This window comes from Stigmatopora nigra, chromosome 17 (genome assembly GCF_051989575.1).
Source record: "Stigmatopora nigra isolate UIUO_SnigA chromosome 17, RoL_Snig_1.1, whole genome shotgun sequence".
NCBI lineage: Eukaryota > Metazoa > Chordata > Actinopteri > Syngnathiformes > Syngnathidae > Stigmatopora > Stigmatopora nigra.
In genome coordinates this window covers 7940504-7956086 of record NC_135524.1, presented here as the reverse complement: position 1 = coordinate 7956086, position 15583 = coordinate 7940504, and the positions used below count along the sequence as shown (strand labels likewise).

Below are 15583 nucleotides of genomic sequence, written 5' to 3'. Positions count from 1 at the left end.
TTTTTTACCAAACATTTTTTAGTCAGAAAGTCATTTTGCAAACTACAACTTTGCATCAATGTTGATTTACTTACACCTTCATTTAAAACATTCCTTTTAACCTCTGAATTAGTTTATAAAACAAGACATTTGGACACTTTGCACTACAAAATGCAGCAAAGCTGTCAATAAGGTCCCCATTTCTTTCACAAAAAAATGCTTTCCACTTTGAAGACATTATGCAAGAAATCCCACAAAAACATTTGCTTTTCCCAAGAAAAACTAACTCCACACAGGCACGAACTTAGACTGTGGCGAATGTAACATTTTAAACAAACATGAGCTGCAATTTAAATTTAGCACATGACAGGTTAAACATGGTAACCATAAACATAGATTTTCGATAAAAAAAAAAAAGAAATAAGGACTTGTTTCTACTGTATAAACATAAATACCACAAACCACTTGCTAATCACCACTTAAACTCAATGGTCAATCAACCAGTCCAGTGGGTGCATTTCCTGCCATTAAATCACGTTATCTCTTAAATGATCAGAGATTTTCGCTGTGCTTTAAGGTCCCAAATCTCCAAAAGTAAATCAAAGGCTTTCTGTAAAAAGATTTGATAACTCACTCCTAGTAAGCAAGCAGTGAAGTCCTATTCTGATAGGTTTCTTGATATATATTTAATAATCTAACACAGGGGTGTCAAACTCAAGTTTGGTCCACGGGCAATATTTATGCCAACTAGATGTCAAGTGGTCCGGACCAGTTAATTTTTTGGCCAAAAAGTTACTGGGGTGAGCATTCATTCACCCATTTAATTGTATTGGATATCTATTATTGTCAATGACAGGCAATAAATGAAATCTCAGCCATTTTCATTTTAGAGTTCTGATTCTTTTTTGGAAATGTTGGATCATTTCCTATTAATTTTGGAGGAATTTCTGCACTGTTTATCAATCGTTTTAGTTGATTTTGGGGTATTTCCAGGTTGGTTTTGGATCTTTTTAGGACCCGTTTTGACTGCATAGGTGCAAAAGAACGAGTGTGATTGTGGAGAATAAATTGAGCAAAGTTCAGTAGTGGACATACTCAATCACATAAATCACAAAATGCTGGTTCCATGGCACCCGTGTCGAAAAAATATACGCATTTGATTCTGTATGTACAGTATGAATGAGCTTCACATTGTCTGTTTAGCCTGGAGAATCCTGCGGGCCGGATTGGACCCCTAAGTGGGCCGTTTTCCGACCCGAGTGCTGTATGTTTGACACTCTTGATAAGACTTGGTGAAATACACCTCAGTAACCGGCCATGAAATTCAGTAAAGGGGGGGAAGAGTTAATACTGAAAATATTTCAAGAAAAAAAATCTCTATACACATAATGCAACAGAATCCCAATTCAACCTTGTAATAGGGGAAAAAGAAAATCCAGTGGATGTAGCAAACAAAGACAGAAATAAATAGCCAGTGTACACATTAGGAGTCTTTTGAGACGCACACTCCATTTTAAAGTTGTCTATTCTTCCCATACATACAAAAAAAGGAAAAAAAAGGCATAAATAGAAAAGCATCTTTATATTTTCAGGCCAAAAAAAGCACATAAATAAATAAAAAAAGGTACATCAACAACAACAAAAAGCGGTTTTTATCGTTAGTAGTAGTATAAAATTGACCGTGAAAAATCATGTCAGGCCTTTCAGTGTTGAGACAGGATCTCCTACTGTGTGAAGTCCTCGTTCATTGCACAAGAGTCTACTTGAACTGCTCTGGGATCAGATTCATCTGCGAGTGGATGCTAGTCGGGGGGCTGGAGATGCCCTCGGACCAGTCGGACATGGAATGCGGGGACGAGCTGGACCACTGGTCGGGTGAGCCGGGCGAGGGGGTCAGAAACGGGTGGTCGGGGACCTGCAGCTGGTGGTTTGGCGTGTTGTCCACCGGTCCGGTGTAGCTGTGCTGGGAAGGAGGCGTAAGGAACTGGGCTCCCAGGATTTGCGTCTCCTGGGGCATCACGCTGTGGATGGCCATAGATCGTGCGTTGCTTTGCTGCATCTCACTGCCGTTCAACTCCATGGCGGGAAAGCTCTGCGTCATGGCCTGCCCGCCGCCCGTGCCCGAGCTGGAGTTTTGATGCTGCAGTTGACGTGATCGGGCCTGCTGGATCATGTGAGCAGCCGAGCCTAGGTGGCTGCTCTGGAGGTTCTGGTAGCCCATGATCTGTGATAGGGTGGCTGTGCTGACGCCGTTGAGCCCTCCCATCATGTTGTGGCTCATAGGCGAGGCTTGGTGGAAGCTCCCTTGTTGGCTTGGATGCATTCTAGACATCCAGTCACATTGCCCGACCCTGTTGCCGCCTAAGGACGCCGCGCCTTGACCGTTGGGGCTGGACACTGGCATGTGCGAGAGGCGGGGAGGGTTGTGATCAAAAGACATACTCATCTGACCCATGTGCGTGTCTCCTTTCCCTTGCAGGTGGTTGAGGGATATCGGGGGCGACTGCTGGAACGGTGACGTCACGGGAGGAGAAGCGGCGTCGGACAGGTAGCCGTGGGGGGACTCCAGGGAGTCCACTGGGGAGAGAGCGGCTGACGTGTCCAGGAGATTTCCCTTTCCGTCCAGTGACTTCTTCTTCTTCACTCGGTTATCCTTGGCGTTGACTCCGTCTTTGCCTCCTTTGCGCACCTTCTTGACAGACAATCCGGTCTTGAGGTTGCCGAGGTAGTCGTTGGGTGAGCAGAGGGGTGGTGAGAGACTGGAGGAGGAGCTTAGAGGTGCGGCGTGAAGGCCCGGGCTTCGGACTATGTTGTATTCGTCCAGTAGGCGCACGATGTCGTGGTGCATGCGCTCCTGGGCGATGTCTCTTGGTAGCTGGTCAAGATGGTCGGTGATCTCGCGGTTGGCAAAGTGCTCAAGTAGAACCTTGGCTGTCTCGTAGCTTCCCTCGCGTGCGGCGAGGAAGAGCGGTGTCTCTTCCTAACAGACAAATAAAATGATTCAATACTTCATGTTTAGGAAACTATGGAGGGTCACGGTCTAAAAGTGGTGGCCCCGGGGGCCAAATGTGGCCCGCCGCATCATTTTGTGTGGCCCGGGAAAGTAAATCAAGAGTGCTGACTTTCTGTTTTAGCATCACATTCAAATGAGGACTATAGATGTATATTAAATTTCCTGATTTACCCCCTTTTAAATCAAGAATTGTAATTTTTTAATCATTTTTTTCTGTTTTTAGTTCAAAAATCATTTAGTAAAATCTAAAAATACATATTTAAAAAAGCTAAAATGAATATTGTTTTAGATCTATAAAAAACTGAATATTCAGGGCTTTTAATCCAGTTATTTTAATCCATTTATTTAAAAAAAAAATCTAAATATTATATCTATAATGATCCAGCCCACGTGAAATTCAAAATTTCGCATTTGTCAAATTTTCCACATTATCGCAAGTACCTTGTTGTCTTGCATGTCTTTGTTGGCCCCGTTTTTCAGAAGCATCATGGCAGCCTGTACATTATTTACAGCTGCAGCCCAGTGAAGTGCAGATTTGCCTGTAAAGCAAAAGCAAAGTTGGTGAGGAAAATAAAAGTGAGTCATCATAACTCTAGTGTCTTTATTGAAATGGTTATCTACCAGAATCGTCAGTGGCGTTGGCGTCGGCGTGGCAGTTGATGAGCTCTTCCACCATGCCCTCGACTGCCAATCTGGCGGCCAGGATGAGCGGCGTTGTCCCATCGTGCATACGCGCGTCAAGATCGGTAGCACGGTTTCGGATTAAAATCTGCAAAAACACTTGCCTGATTAGTTAACTGTTAGGAAATCCTCCAAAACACCATATCATGGGATTGTGGAATTATAAAGCTTTATTGCATGATACTCTGAAAATGCGATACTATCAGCCATTTTTGGAGTATTAAAGTTTAAAGTAATTAGCAGTGATCAGCAGTGCTGTTTTGAGTATCTTTGTGCTTTTTAGCTGCTGTCAATCAAACGAGTTGAAAAACATTTCTGCTGAGTGGAACTATTTCTTTTTAGAACTAATCACAAAGATTAAAGAATCATGTACATATTTGTAAACAGAGCATGTCTTGAGGAGTTGCTACCACGGCTCACTTTAATATTAAAAACTATTACTTGTCATTTACTGTTTGCATTGCTTTTGCTACTTTGTTTTTGCTGCTTTTCTTTTTTTTATTGCATTTTCGTATTTAGTTTTTTATCTAGGTCTACAATGTCTTGTGCCTGTCTTGCTACTGCAAACAAGAAATTTCCCGAATACGGGATGAAACAAAGTTCTGAACTAACCTAAAAATACAGGAAGTACCTAAATCTAGTTTGACAATTATTGAGAAATCCATTAATTCTTGATGGCGAGTGTTTTTGCCTTAAATTCCATGTCACGTCTGGGTCTTCCTTTAAACATCTACAGAAGTTCTATTAAGGCGAGGCCTTTACCTGGAACACGCCCTGCGCATCTGCAGCTACAGCAGCATGAAGTGGAGTGCGTCCCATGTTGTCCTGGACGTTGGCGTCGGCGCTGGATTCCAGGAGTCTCTTGGCGGCGTCGGAGCGAGCGTAGCGGGCGGCAAGGTGGAGTGCCGTCTCGCCCGTGCGGTCGGTCTGGTTGTGGAGATTTGCGCCTTGGTAAATGAAGTCTGTAATGATCTCTGTGGAAGGATCCTCTTCCTCTTCACTGTTTGCAGTCTCGAGTCCTCCACCACTGCAGGAGGCAATCATCAGTGGAGTGAAACCATCTGGAAATATAAATAGAGAAGGAACAATGAAGCGAGTCATAACAACCGTGCAGAAAACAATGAAATCTTACTTAAATAGTCTGAAGAGCCACTATCATGACCGACAGGGCAAATATTTAATGCTCTTCTATTGGGTAGCAAATGGTCAGATTAATGCAAAGTTTCCTTGATTTTTTTCCAAATACCTTTCAAACGTTACTACAATATCAGAGGATTTAATTTATTTGGATTGAGAAATCATATTTACTCAGTATTTTTCATTTGTTACGTGAGAATTACAGTAATTTAGAGGTTTTAATTGGCCTGAAAGAAAGGTTATGATATAAATCCTAAATTTCAAAGCGATACAATATCTTATAAAACACTTATTAACCCATTTGTTTCTTTTCCATTAATAAAGACAGAATAAGAAGTAAAACACTTTTTAAAGGTAAAAGTGCCATCTTTTTGGCCTTTTCTCACATTTGAGATCTTGAATATCTTCAAACTTGATTAATACAATGTGATTAATTTGTAAAATTGAGTCCGAATTCAAATATCTTTGCAGTTTTAGCAAGCAAAACGACATCTAAAAAGGCAATTTTCTATTTTTTGGACCCTGGTTGGATGGAGTAACTCATATAGTGGAAGCAAAGGAGTAAATCAAACAAACCTGGTCCTCTAACGTTGACATCCATGCAGTCATTTTCAATCTCCCCTTGAGGAGGTGTAGGCGCTATTGATGGAATGCGCAAGTCGGCCGCATCCAAATGCTGCTGGGTCCATTTCCTTTGGTCAGTATTGTCTTTCAGGTCCAGCATGGATTGCTCCTCAAACTGTTGAACAGCAAGCTATTTATTAATTAGAGTTGTCCTCTTCTAATATTTTTGCCCCCAAATTCAAATCCGGGTCACCTGATTTTGACGCTCTGCCAATACCAATAACTGATTGGAGCTCAGCAATGTATTTAATAATTTATTGCATTTTTTTTGCTTTGATAATATTGTTGTCTTTTATTTTTCATTATTTAATTTTTTTTCATTAATTAAAACAATTCTAAAAGGAATATTCTACACCTGAGTCCAATCTTCTAAAAATATTGTGCAGTACAAATTAATTATTGTTTTCATTGTTTCTTTTGAATATGTCCTTGTAAATTATATTTCGGGGCGGCCCAGTGAACCTCACAGTGGAGGACCTGGGTTCAAATCCAGGTTGGTCTACCTGTGTGCAGTTTGCATGTTCTACCCGGGCCAATGCTATTAGAACTCAATCTTTTTTTACCCAATTTCCGATAAATAAGGACACGATCGGGCCTAATTTCTGGTCACGTGATCAAATCATGGACGTACTTGCTATCAATCAAAGTTTGGAAAATTGTTCAACACCAGCCCTCCACTTACCTTGAAACGCCTGCAGTCAGGATCCTCTTCACCCCATTCGTTTTGATTGTCGTCCATGAGGTTTATGTCACATATTTTCATCGGTCTGTTTGAAGAAAACATAATGGATCATCGTTGGCAAACCACCTCCCTATTCCACAAAGCATTCCCAAGAGTTCTCACCTCAACCCGACAGAATCCTCGCCGACAGGTTCTCTGCGTTTCTTCTTACTGGGCTCGGACGTCTTGAATCCTTCAGGGAACCAAAGCTGCCCGTGCTCTCGTCGTCGTTTTCGCGACACCAAAACGCCAAGGCTTATGAAACCCAATGCAGCCAATCCCAGGAAAACCACATACATGGGATATAGCTCCGAACTCGAAGGAGTAGGTCTTACACCTAAATAAAAAAGAAAAATATGACAATCAGAATTAGTTAGAGTAGATTAAATTAGATAACTTTATTTATCCCGCAAGAGGGTGAGAATACAGACACAGAAAAAAAACATTTTAGACATAAATCGATAGATAATAAATAAGTGTTGCTGAAATATATGTGTGTGTGTGTATAGTATATATGTATGTGTATATATATGTATGTGTATAGTATATATGTATGTGTATAAATATGTATGTGTATAGTATACTATATGTATGTGTACAGTATATATGTATGTGAATAGTATATATGTATGTGTATAGTATACTATATGTATGTGTATAGTATATATGTATGTGTATATATATGTATGTGTATAGTATATATGTATGTGTATATAATATATGTATGTGTATAGTATATATATACATATATATACACACACACATATAAATACATACATACACACATATACATACATACACATAGATGTATACATGTATACAGCCATTTCTTTTGTTAAAGAGTCTGACATCTAGTTAAGACGTGCAGGAAAGTGTAAGTTACGTACTGGTGACAGCTTCGATGTAGGGAACGTTGAGATTTCCACTGGAGGCAAGCGCTCCGAGGAACGCCGCAACGTCTGTGGCGCTTTGAAAGCACTCGCTGGATTGCTGGTAACACTGCCGGTTGTCAATTTCCAGGTAGACTATCGAGCTAAATGTTGAAAGGAGAAATTTGTCAACCGACATAGTGAAAAAAGAAAAAATGGCAGAACATTTCAGGAAAACTTTTCAAAATTTTAAACTACCATATTTATTCGCGTCTAACACTAAAAAAATTGTACCAAAGAAAGATTTATGATGATGAATTAGACTTTAAGGATTTAAAATAGCTGAGAAAAAGTGAAAAATAATTGATATAATTTTTTTTGTCACAATATATCACATAACGGGTGCGTTTTATACACGTGATATTTAAATAAATATGGTATTTTCCCTTGAATTTTCAACTAGGCACGGAAACTTCCCAGTCTGAACAGCTCAGATGGAATTTGATTTGTTTGTGACGCCTTTGTTACTAAAGCAACTTGTCAAATGGGTCAGTAATGTGGCTCTGTCTGAACAGGCCCAGATCTGATTTGGATACTTGCTAAAAATAGTATGAACAGTCAGCTGGTAAAATTTGATTTGAGAAGGAATCTAATGTGCCTGCAGACAACCTTGAGTGGTGTTTTATACAGATTCTATATCTATTTTCACTCAATACCAGTTGAACATATTTTGTATAGTTAAATACTTTTTTTTTTATCAGCTTCACCATTAGATTGTATAGTTGACTGATTTTTACATTTTGGATAAATTCTCACATTATCCATCCATTTGTTGGTTGCCTGTGTTTGAAGCAGATATTATAAGTAGGTATAATTTTGCTAAATATTGTTACTTTTTAATCAATGAATACAATTTTGACCAAAAATACATTTAAAATTAACAAAACTAACATCCTTATTAATTACAAATACTATTTAACTCATTTACTGCCAATGAAAATGACAAAATGATATTAAAAAAATCATTTAACTTTTAGGACTGGACGCAAATGCTCATGTTTTAGTGCCAATGACAAGGATGAACGTCTAATCCATTTTTACTTCCGAGTGAATGAGTTAGCAGGATTAATATACAATACGTATACATTTTTTTTTTTTACAGTTTACATGCTCTTGCTGAAAAAAATACAGGGTAAGAAGTGATTAGTTTAGTGGGACATACCCTTTGATTTGGAGAGAATCCAGCTCCCTGCGTTTACGTGGTTTGACAATAGCAGACACACTTTTCTTCATTTGACCCAAAACATTGGCAGGCATCGCCGCCCACTCGGGCCAACCGTCTGCAGAGCGCTTCAACACATTGTGCTTCACCAGGTCCTGCTCGTTGCCATAGTAGGGGAAAATCATGGGATCCCCTTTGGTATCACGGCGGAACACCACATTGGTGTGTAAGACACCGCTGAGGTCTCTGAGGAAGGCCGAAGAACGATTTTTCAGTTGTTCCGGAGGGATGAGGACCACCAGGACTAAATGCCCGTCTGCTAGCTTTTCTGGCATATTGTTGGCACAGTCCAGGCCATCCCATTCACACTCGCCGTTGTTACAGCCCTGATCACAGTGGCCATCGGCGTAGTGGTCTTTGCAGTACTGATCGTAAAGTGGGCTGCAGGGGAAAAAAGGAACATGAATTAATATAGCATAAATTAGCGAGACAAACACTGATAAGATGGGATAAGATTCAGAAACTCTTGTGAGGGTAAGTGGATTGGAAAATAGGAATTCATATTTTTTTCCCTTATTATCAAATTGATTATTCTGGAATATGCATAAACTTTTATGTTGCATGCTTCAGTAACAATGCAAGTAGAAAATATTAATGTGAGGCTGGGTGATAATAGTTTGAGATCTTTGAAAAATGTTGTTAGTTGCTAGAATTTTGTATTTCAAACTCTAATAACTAGAGCAGTTCATTCAATTTTTGTTAATTTAGGTATGTTTAACTTCATTGAATTTAGACAAAAAAGAAATACTGAGGCATGTCTTATTAATTTTAGTTTCAGTGAAATATCCTTAAATTATTATTTACATTTTAGAGGTAAACCCACTAGTTATTGCTCCCAATTTTTTTGTAATTATAATATTCGATTTATTTGAATAATCATTGTAGCCTATCAAACTCATCTTTGTCATTGGCCATGCTTTCATTCAGAGGAAAATAGGACTTGCACAATTAAGCAACAACTAATTGATAGCAAATGAGTAAATTTTGATAGTTATTTGATTGTTTGGTACACCGTCCACTTAAAAATAGTTTATATTCACTTATTGAGTCTAAAATAATCAATTACTGTTGTCCTCCTGATACGTCCTTAACTTGCAACAACATTTCTAAACTTACTTGCACTGTCCATCTTGTCCTTGACAGTCAAATCCATCGTAGAGACATCCAGGGCTGTTGCACTGTCCGTCGCACTTCCCGTCGTTGAAGTAACGCCAGCACTGCAGTGCCGCCGAGCAGTTTTGCCAGGGATCGTCAAAGTTGAGGGAGCAGTCTCCCCCGTCCCAACCGCAGGCGTGGTTGTTGCACAGCGAATCGCAGATGTGGTTGCCGGCCCACTCGTCGCATTGGGGGTTCTCACAGCTCACCTCCACTTGGGGAGGAGGCGTGATGTCACGGCCGAAGCCCCCGATGAAAGAGTAGTCTAGGATGTGGCACAGCAGGCCATTGAAATTGCTGGGACAGCTGCACTGGAAATATGGCGGGTCTGGGGTGATTTGGCAAGTTCCCCCGTTGTAGCATGGGTTGGAAATACACAGGCTGTCGGTCGGGGTCAGGCACTCGGGTCCGATAAAAGCAGAAGGACACAGACAGCGTGGGCCCAAATGACCTGATACGCAGGTGCCGCCATTCTTGCAGTTCAGATTCCCACATGAGCGAGAGTCGTATTCGCAGGAGGAGCCAGTAAAGCCCTAATGTGACAGAGATAGAAGTTATCAATAAGTACTAAGTGCATGAATTGATGAGAAATGGTCACAAAGTATTTATTGATGCTGCTTATCTATCCGATTCCTTCATTAAAAAGATTTGGCTTTTAAGGAAATAAAAGCATTTTAGAATATTGGTGCGTCGATCGCGACCTACCAGTCAAATTCGAACATTATGGTACTATTGGTAAATTGCATGTGAATAAGATTTGATCCACACACAAGATTTCAACTAAAACAATTATTTGGCTTTCTATCAGAGAATGGGCCAAACTGGAGAAATGTGTCAGTTTGTGATTACTGTAGTAGTAAACAGTAGCGGTGACTTGTTTTCCACACCAGTTCAGAAAACTTTATGACAGTTTATGAATGCTATTTAAAACATTAAGTATGGGGTCTCATTCAGAGATGAAAAGTATATCTACATACATAATTGCTGATCTTTATTGGAAAAAAGGTAGATCACGGGAGGTTTTGTTAGGGTTTTGATTGGTTTGTTTTCTTTGCGTATATTTTGTTCCTCATAGTTTCCCTTCCCTCATGTGATCAGGTATGTGTACTTTGTAATCAACCCTTGTCTGTCTGTTTAAACCCTGTATGTTTGTTAGTCTTTGTTGCAAATACTCTGTTTGCTTCATGCCAAGTTGCCCTGCCATGTTTCTCGTTTCCCCAAGTCTTGTCAGGTTTGGTTTTATAATTTGATTTCTAAGTTCTTGTTATTTTAAGATTCCTGTCTTAGTTATCAAATTTTTGGTTAGAGCACTTGTCCATGACCTGCTTCCCTGCATTTGGGTCCAACTATTTTCCACAACCAACCTAGTCGTAACAGGTTTGCTCTTTGAAAAATAGATCTTGAGGAACCCCCTCCCTCTTTTAGAGTGTTGCACTCACCGGTGGGCACTTGCAGATGAACCCATGAGGAGTGTTACTGGCGACTGCACAGGTGCCTCCGTTTCTGCAAGGTTTTCCTTTGCAGCCATCAAATACTTTGTCACAGCGCTGCCCTGTTTAATGTATTTTTTTACAATGTTAATCACCAATAACACACAAATACAGCAATTGTGTCACGAGTGTATATGTATACCTGTATATCCAGTGCGGCATTCGCACCGATAACTATTGGTGAGTTGGATGCAGTTGTAAGAGCCTCTGGGATCACATGGATCCGACAAGCACTCATTGACGTCGCCTTCACAGCGCTCGCCCACGTAGCCCGCCGGACACATGCATTGATAGCCGCCAATGCGATCCACGCATTTGCCGTTGTTAAAGCATTTGGGCTCATGGGTCAGCGGGTCGCTGAATGGGTTGCAGTCGTCCAGATTAATCTCGCAGTGGACACCTGGGGATTAGGTGTCTGGTGAAGTGTCTGGCCTGATTCTATTTGTTTTGGGAAATCTGGAGTGTAATTTCCTTATGTACCTTGGGTTCCTCTGGGACAGGAGCACTTGTATGTGTTGATGAGATCAATGCAAGTTCCTCCATTTTGACAAGGCTGAGACTGGCATTCATTAATCTCCTTAGAGCAGTTTACACCATGGTAACCAGGGAGACACTGAAGTTGAAGACAAATGTGAGAATTTTTAGGATGATGTGATGTTGTACCTTAAATGTAATCACGTACTTCGCAACTGTAGCCTCCGAGATAATCGGTGCATGTGGCGCCGTTTTGGCAAGGATTTGGGGAACACTCATCCACTTGCTCCTGGCAGTAGCTGCCAGTGTAACCTGCCTGGCAGCGGCAGTAATGTGTGCTTCCGGCATCGAGACATTGGCCTGAGTTCCTGCATAGGTGAGCCACTTCTACACCTAAGAAAGAAGAATGGCGGTTAATTACAATACAGGGAAGTGAAATGAGTACAATGGTTTCCTTGACTTAAGAATGATCTCGTTCCGTGGCCATGGTCATTCATATCTTAAATCATCAATTTCCTTATTTCTATTGTGTTAAAAAGAATAGCATGCTTTCATAGAATTTTGTATTAAACAAATTCACACTATTTTTGTTGCATTATGAGTGATACCATTTTTATTAAGATAGCAGACTTAAAGGTCTAGGTGGTTAAATATATAATATTTGCGTCTCTGTTTTTGTATTGTGTTATTTCAGTGAAATGAATGGCATGATATAATGTATCATGTAAAAAAAACTAAATAATGATATAATTAAATATAGTGTAAAAAATTAAACTCTTTGTTTGGCATTGTTGCAACACTTTATGTTAACATGACCATTAGTATTAAAATAGGTGGTAGTTTTAAATGTAAAATATTATTTAATTCTTTTTATCCCTAATAAACCTTGATAATGAGAATGTGTCATTTTTCTGTCGGGTTTTAGATTGCATGCTAGTTCACTATTATATCTGAAAACAAGTTTGCCAGGTATGACCCAGTGCATGGGTTAAGGTTAGGGTCTGCAAAGACAAATTCTGTGCAGATTCCAAGTCACATTGCACTTTAATATTGCAGTAGTTATAACCGAAAATCTGTATATAGCGATCTTATTACATGTTTCATTCCTAGAAATGTACATTGTACATGTACTCAAAAACTCTTAAGTCGAGGCACGCCTCTTTCAAGACAATTATCGAATGGCTACCTTGCTGTTTGGCGGCGACTTCGCAGGACACACTCGGAATGTCACAGTATAGTCCAGTCCATCCAGTTTGACACTGGCAGGTATAGGAGGCCCCTTTTTGCCAGCACGTGCCACCATTTTTACAGGGCACCGAATCACACCACCGTATGAGATTCTGACAAAAAAAAAAAAAACGTTAACTTCAAACTACCATATGATAATGAAGAAGCCTAAACAAAACCTTTACCTGGCAGTTTACACCAGTGTAGCCAGGAGGGCATGTACACTTGTACGTCCCGAAACTGTCTAGACACATGCCCCCATTAAGACACGGTCTGGAGTCGCACTCGTTGATGTCATATTGACAGTAGCTGCCGGTAAATCCCGGCAGGCACAGGCAGGTAAAAGCATTGATACCATCTGCGCAGGTGCCACCATTGAAGCAGGAGCTAATGAAATGCAACTTAAGTTAGTTGTTCCATCTTCCACATGTTAGATGTTTTCGGCAATGTTGCGAGCGAGGAAAGCTACCTATCGGTGCAGTCGTTGGTATTGATCTCACAGTTGATGCCGCTAAAACCGGGTGGGCAGGTGCACGTGTAGCTGTTCACGCAATCAGTGCAGTTGGCGGCATTCCGGCAAGGATTACTCTCGCACTCGTTGATGTCTTGTTCGCATCTGCCGCCACGAAAGCCAGGCAAGCAGGTACACGTAAAGGTGTTGACGCCGTCACGGCATAGACCGCCATTGCTGCATGGATCTGAAATGCCAACCAAGATGTTTGAGATATACTAAAGAATACTTTTACAATAACGGAACAATTTTAAAATATAATAAGGCCTTTGCATAGTTAAAACTACAGCTGTCCTTCAAAATAATAAAAGTATTAACATTAAATTTAATATTTATCTTGTGAAATACTAGGAAATAGCTGGGATTGGCTCCACCACCCCCTATGAACCTAATGAGGATAAAGCGGTTCAGAAAATGAGACTATATAAAAGTTATGATTTGAAAGATGACACTGGGCAATGCATTAATTACACCCTGATTTGAAGACTTCCCTCAATTATCACAACTTCACTTATCGCAAATTTGCTTCTTTGAGAGTATTTTCTGCAATTAATCATTTTTATAAAATACATAATTTTTTTTAGAGTTCATAAAAATGGAAAAATACACTCTGCTGCCTTTCGCGGCACTGAGGGAAAAAAAGGTAGTTATAATAGCGGCTACTTTGCAATTTTTTGAGTATCGCAGCCATGTCTGATCTACATTGTGGACTCGCTGTATGAGGCTCCAATTTTTTACCTTGGTCTACAATGTCTTGTGTGTCTTATGTCTGTCTTACTACTGCAACCAAGAAATTTCCCGAATACGGGTTGAAATAAAGTTCTAACCTAACCACGATATTCGAGGGATTACTGTATCTGGAAATTAACATACACTGTATTACTGTATATTTATGATATTAAATCTTCTCTCATAGGCTCTCTAATATCTGTGTGAAGGGGAAAAATCTTTCTCCTTGATGTGCCCTAACGGCGTATTTTAGGAAGGAAATAATAAAAATGGTAATCTTTCATTGAGGCATTTATCAAATTGGATTTAACAGTTCTAATATGGGCTTACTGGGCTTGCAGTCATCGATGTCAGTCTCACACTTTTGACCAGTGTAACCAGCCAGGCACTTGCACTGGTAGCTTCCCATAGTGTTGTGACATAGAGCACCATTGCGGCATGGGCTTTTCACACATTCGTTGATATCAATCTCACACGTTTGACCTTGATGAAAAAGAGAGTGCCATTAAACACGTGTATAATCATTAGATGCAGCAAACACACGTGTCTGGAAAACGACAAAAATAGACACCTTGCCATCCCGCGGGGCAGCTGCATGAGAAGCTCTGGTAGTCCTCAGACTCTTTACATAGTCCGCCATTTTTGCAAGGTCTCGAGTTGCAGGGGGCCAGCAAAGTCTCACAGTTTTCACCTGGGAACAATAGCACAAACATTGAAGCCGGTAACTAAGAGTTTCCATCCCTCTTCCTTATCCATTTCCATGACGACTTAACAAAATAGGAAGGGCTTTCCTGTTTCCTGTTATTGTGCGATCACAGACAGGAAACAGGATGAGGCGGGAATGGGAATGGGGCTGTTGAGCAGGCTCGAGTTCTCTCACATATATTAGTAACTATGGTACACTACCCCCAATCGCCCTCCCAAGAAAAACACATTCTATGTTATCCCTTCAACACAGACCAGATCTTTCCACACACTGGAGAGCAAAACAAGCATCCCCTGCTAGAGAGCCTACTGGAGAATGTTTGTTTAAACAAGGACGGTCTTCATAGTTGTCAGCAAATCTTACGAAGTCTACGTGTCGTACCGGTATATGGGAGCTGACAGTTGCACTTGTATCCTGCCACGTCATCCATGCATGTTCCCTGGTTGAGGCAGGGGTTGGACGCGCACTCATTGATGTTGGTTTGGCAGTTGGGTCCTGTGGTGGTGGGATTAGATGACATGATTAGATGCCAGTGTGATATGCTAAAGTTTTGTTCTAAAGCGTTGGTAATAGGTATATATTTATATATGGGTGTAATTGTACATTATGTTTTGGGTTGTTAATATGTACCGTATTTTCCCGACTATAAGGCGCACTTAAAAGTCTTAAATTTTCTCCAAAATAGACAGTGCGCCTTATGATACAGTGCACCTTATAATACAGTGTGCCTTATAATACAGTGCGCCTTATATATGGAAAAATGTCATTCATTGAGGGTGTGCCTTATAATGCGATGCGCCTTATAGTCGTGAAAATACGGTATATGTATATATATATGGGTGTAATTGTATATTGTTTTTTGTGTGTGTGTAGGCATTACAGTAAAGGTTGGTTGAAGACAACAACTAATCACTGTGCAATTATTTCTCCCTGTGTTTCAAGCAATATGAAAATGTGGGGTGCAACACCAGCAAGAGGCAAACTA

At 40.4% G+C, this 15583-nt stretch overlaps 1 protein-coding gene across 1 annotated transcript in view; it reads right to left on the bottom strand.

The window, feature by feature from the left end:
• Positions 1 to 1260: 1260 nt before the first annotated feature.
• The window catches only part of LOC144210296 (neurogenic locus notch homolog protein 1-like), a 29988-nt gene continuing 15665 nt past the window's right edge, over positions 1261 to 15583 (bottom strand). Inside the window, exons 15-34 of the mRNA XM_077736880.1 lie at positions 14980 to 15093; positions 14464 to 14583; positions 14223 to 14375; positions 13122 to 13350; positions 12838 to 13039; positions 12612 to 12765; positions 11634 to 11818; positions 11432 to 11564; positions 11094 to 11351; positions 10901 to 11013; positions 9423 to 9994; positions 8247 to 8687; positions 7043 to 7188; positions 6279 to 6492; positions 6117 to 6201; positions 5387 to 5549; positions 4436 to 4734; positions 3614 to 3761; positions 3434 to 3531; positions 1261 to 2959 (exon numbers count right to left, since the gene is read on the bottom strand). Of these exons, the coding sequence (XP_077593006.1) occupies positions 1739 to 2959; positions 3434 to 3531; positions 3614 to 3761; positions 4436 to 4734; positions 5387 to 5549; positions 6117 to 6201; positions 6279 to 6492; positions 7043 to 7188; positions 8247 to 8687; positions 9423 to 9994; positions 10901 to 11013; positions 11094 to 11351; positions 11432 to 11564; positions 11634 to 11818; positions 12612 to 12765; positions 12838 to 13039; positions 13122 to 13350; positions 14223 to 14375; positions 14464 to 14583; positions 14980 to 15093 (5048 nt within the window). The 3' untranslated portion in view covers positions 1261 to 1738. The remainder of the gene's footprint in view (positions 2960 to 3433; positions 3532 to 3613; positions 3762 to 4435; positions 4735 to 5386; positions 5550 to 6116; positions 6202 to 6278; positions 6493 to 7042; positions 7189 to 8246; positions 8688 to 9422; positions 9995 to 10900; positions 11014 to 11093; positions 11352 to 11431; positions 11565 to 11633; positions 11819 to 12611; positions 12766 to 12837; positions 13040 to 13121; positions 13351 to 14222; positions 14376 to 14463; positions 14584 to 14979; positions 15094 to 15583) is intronic.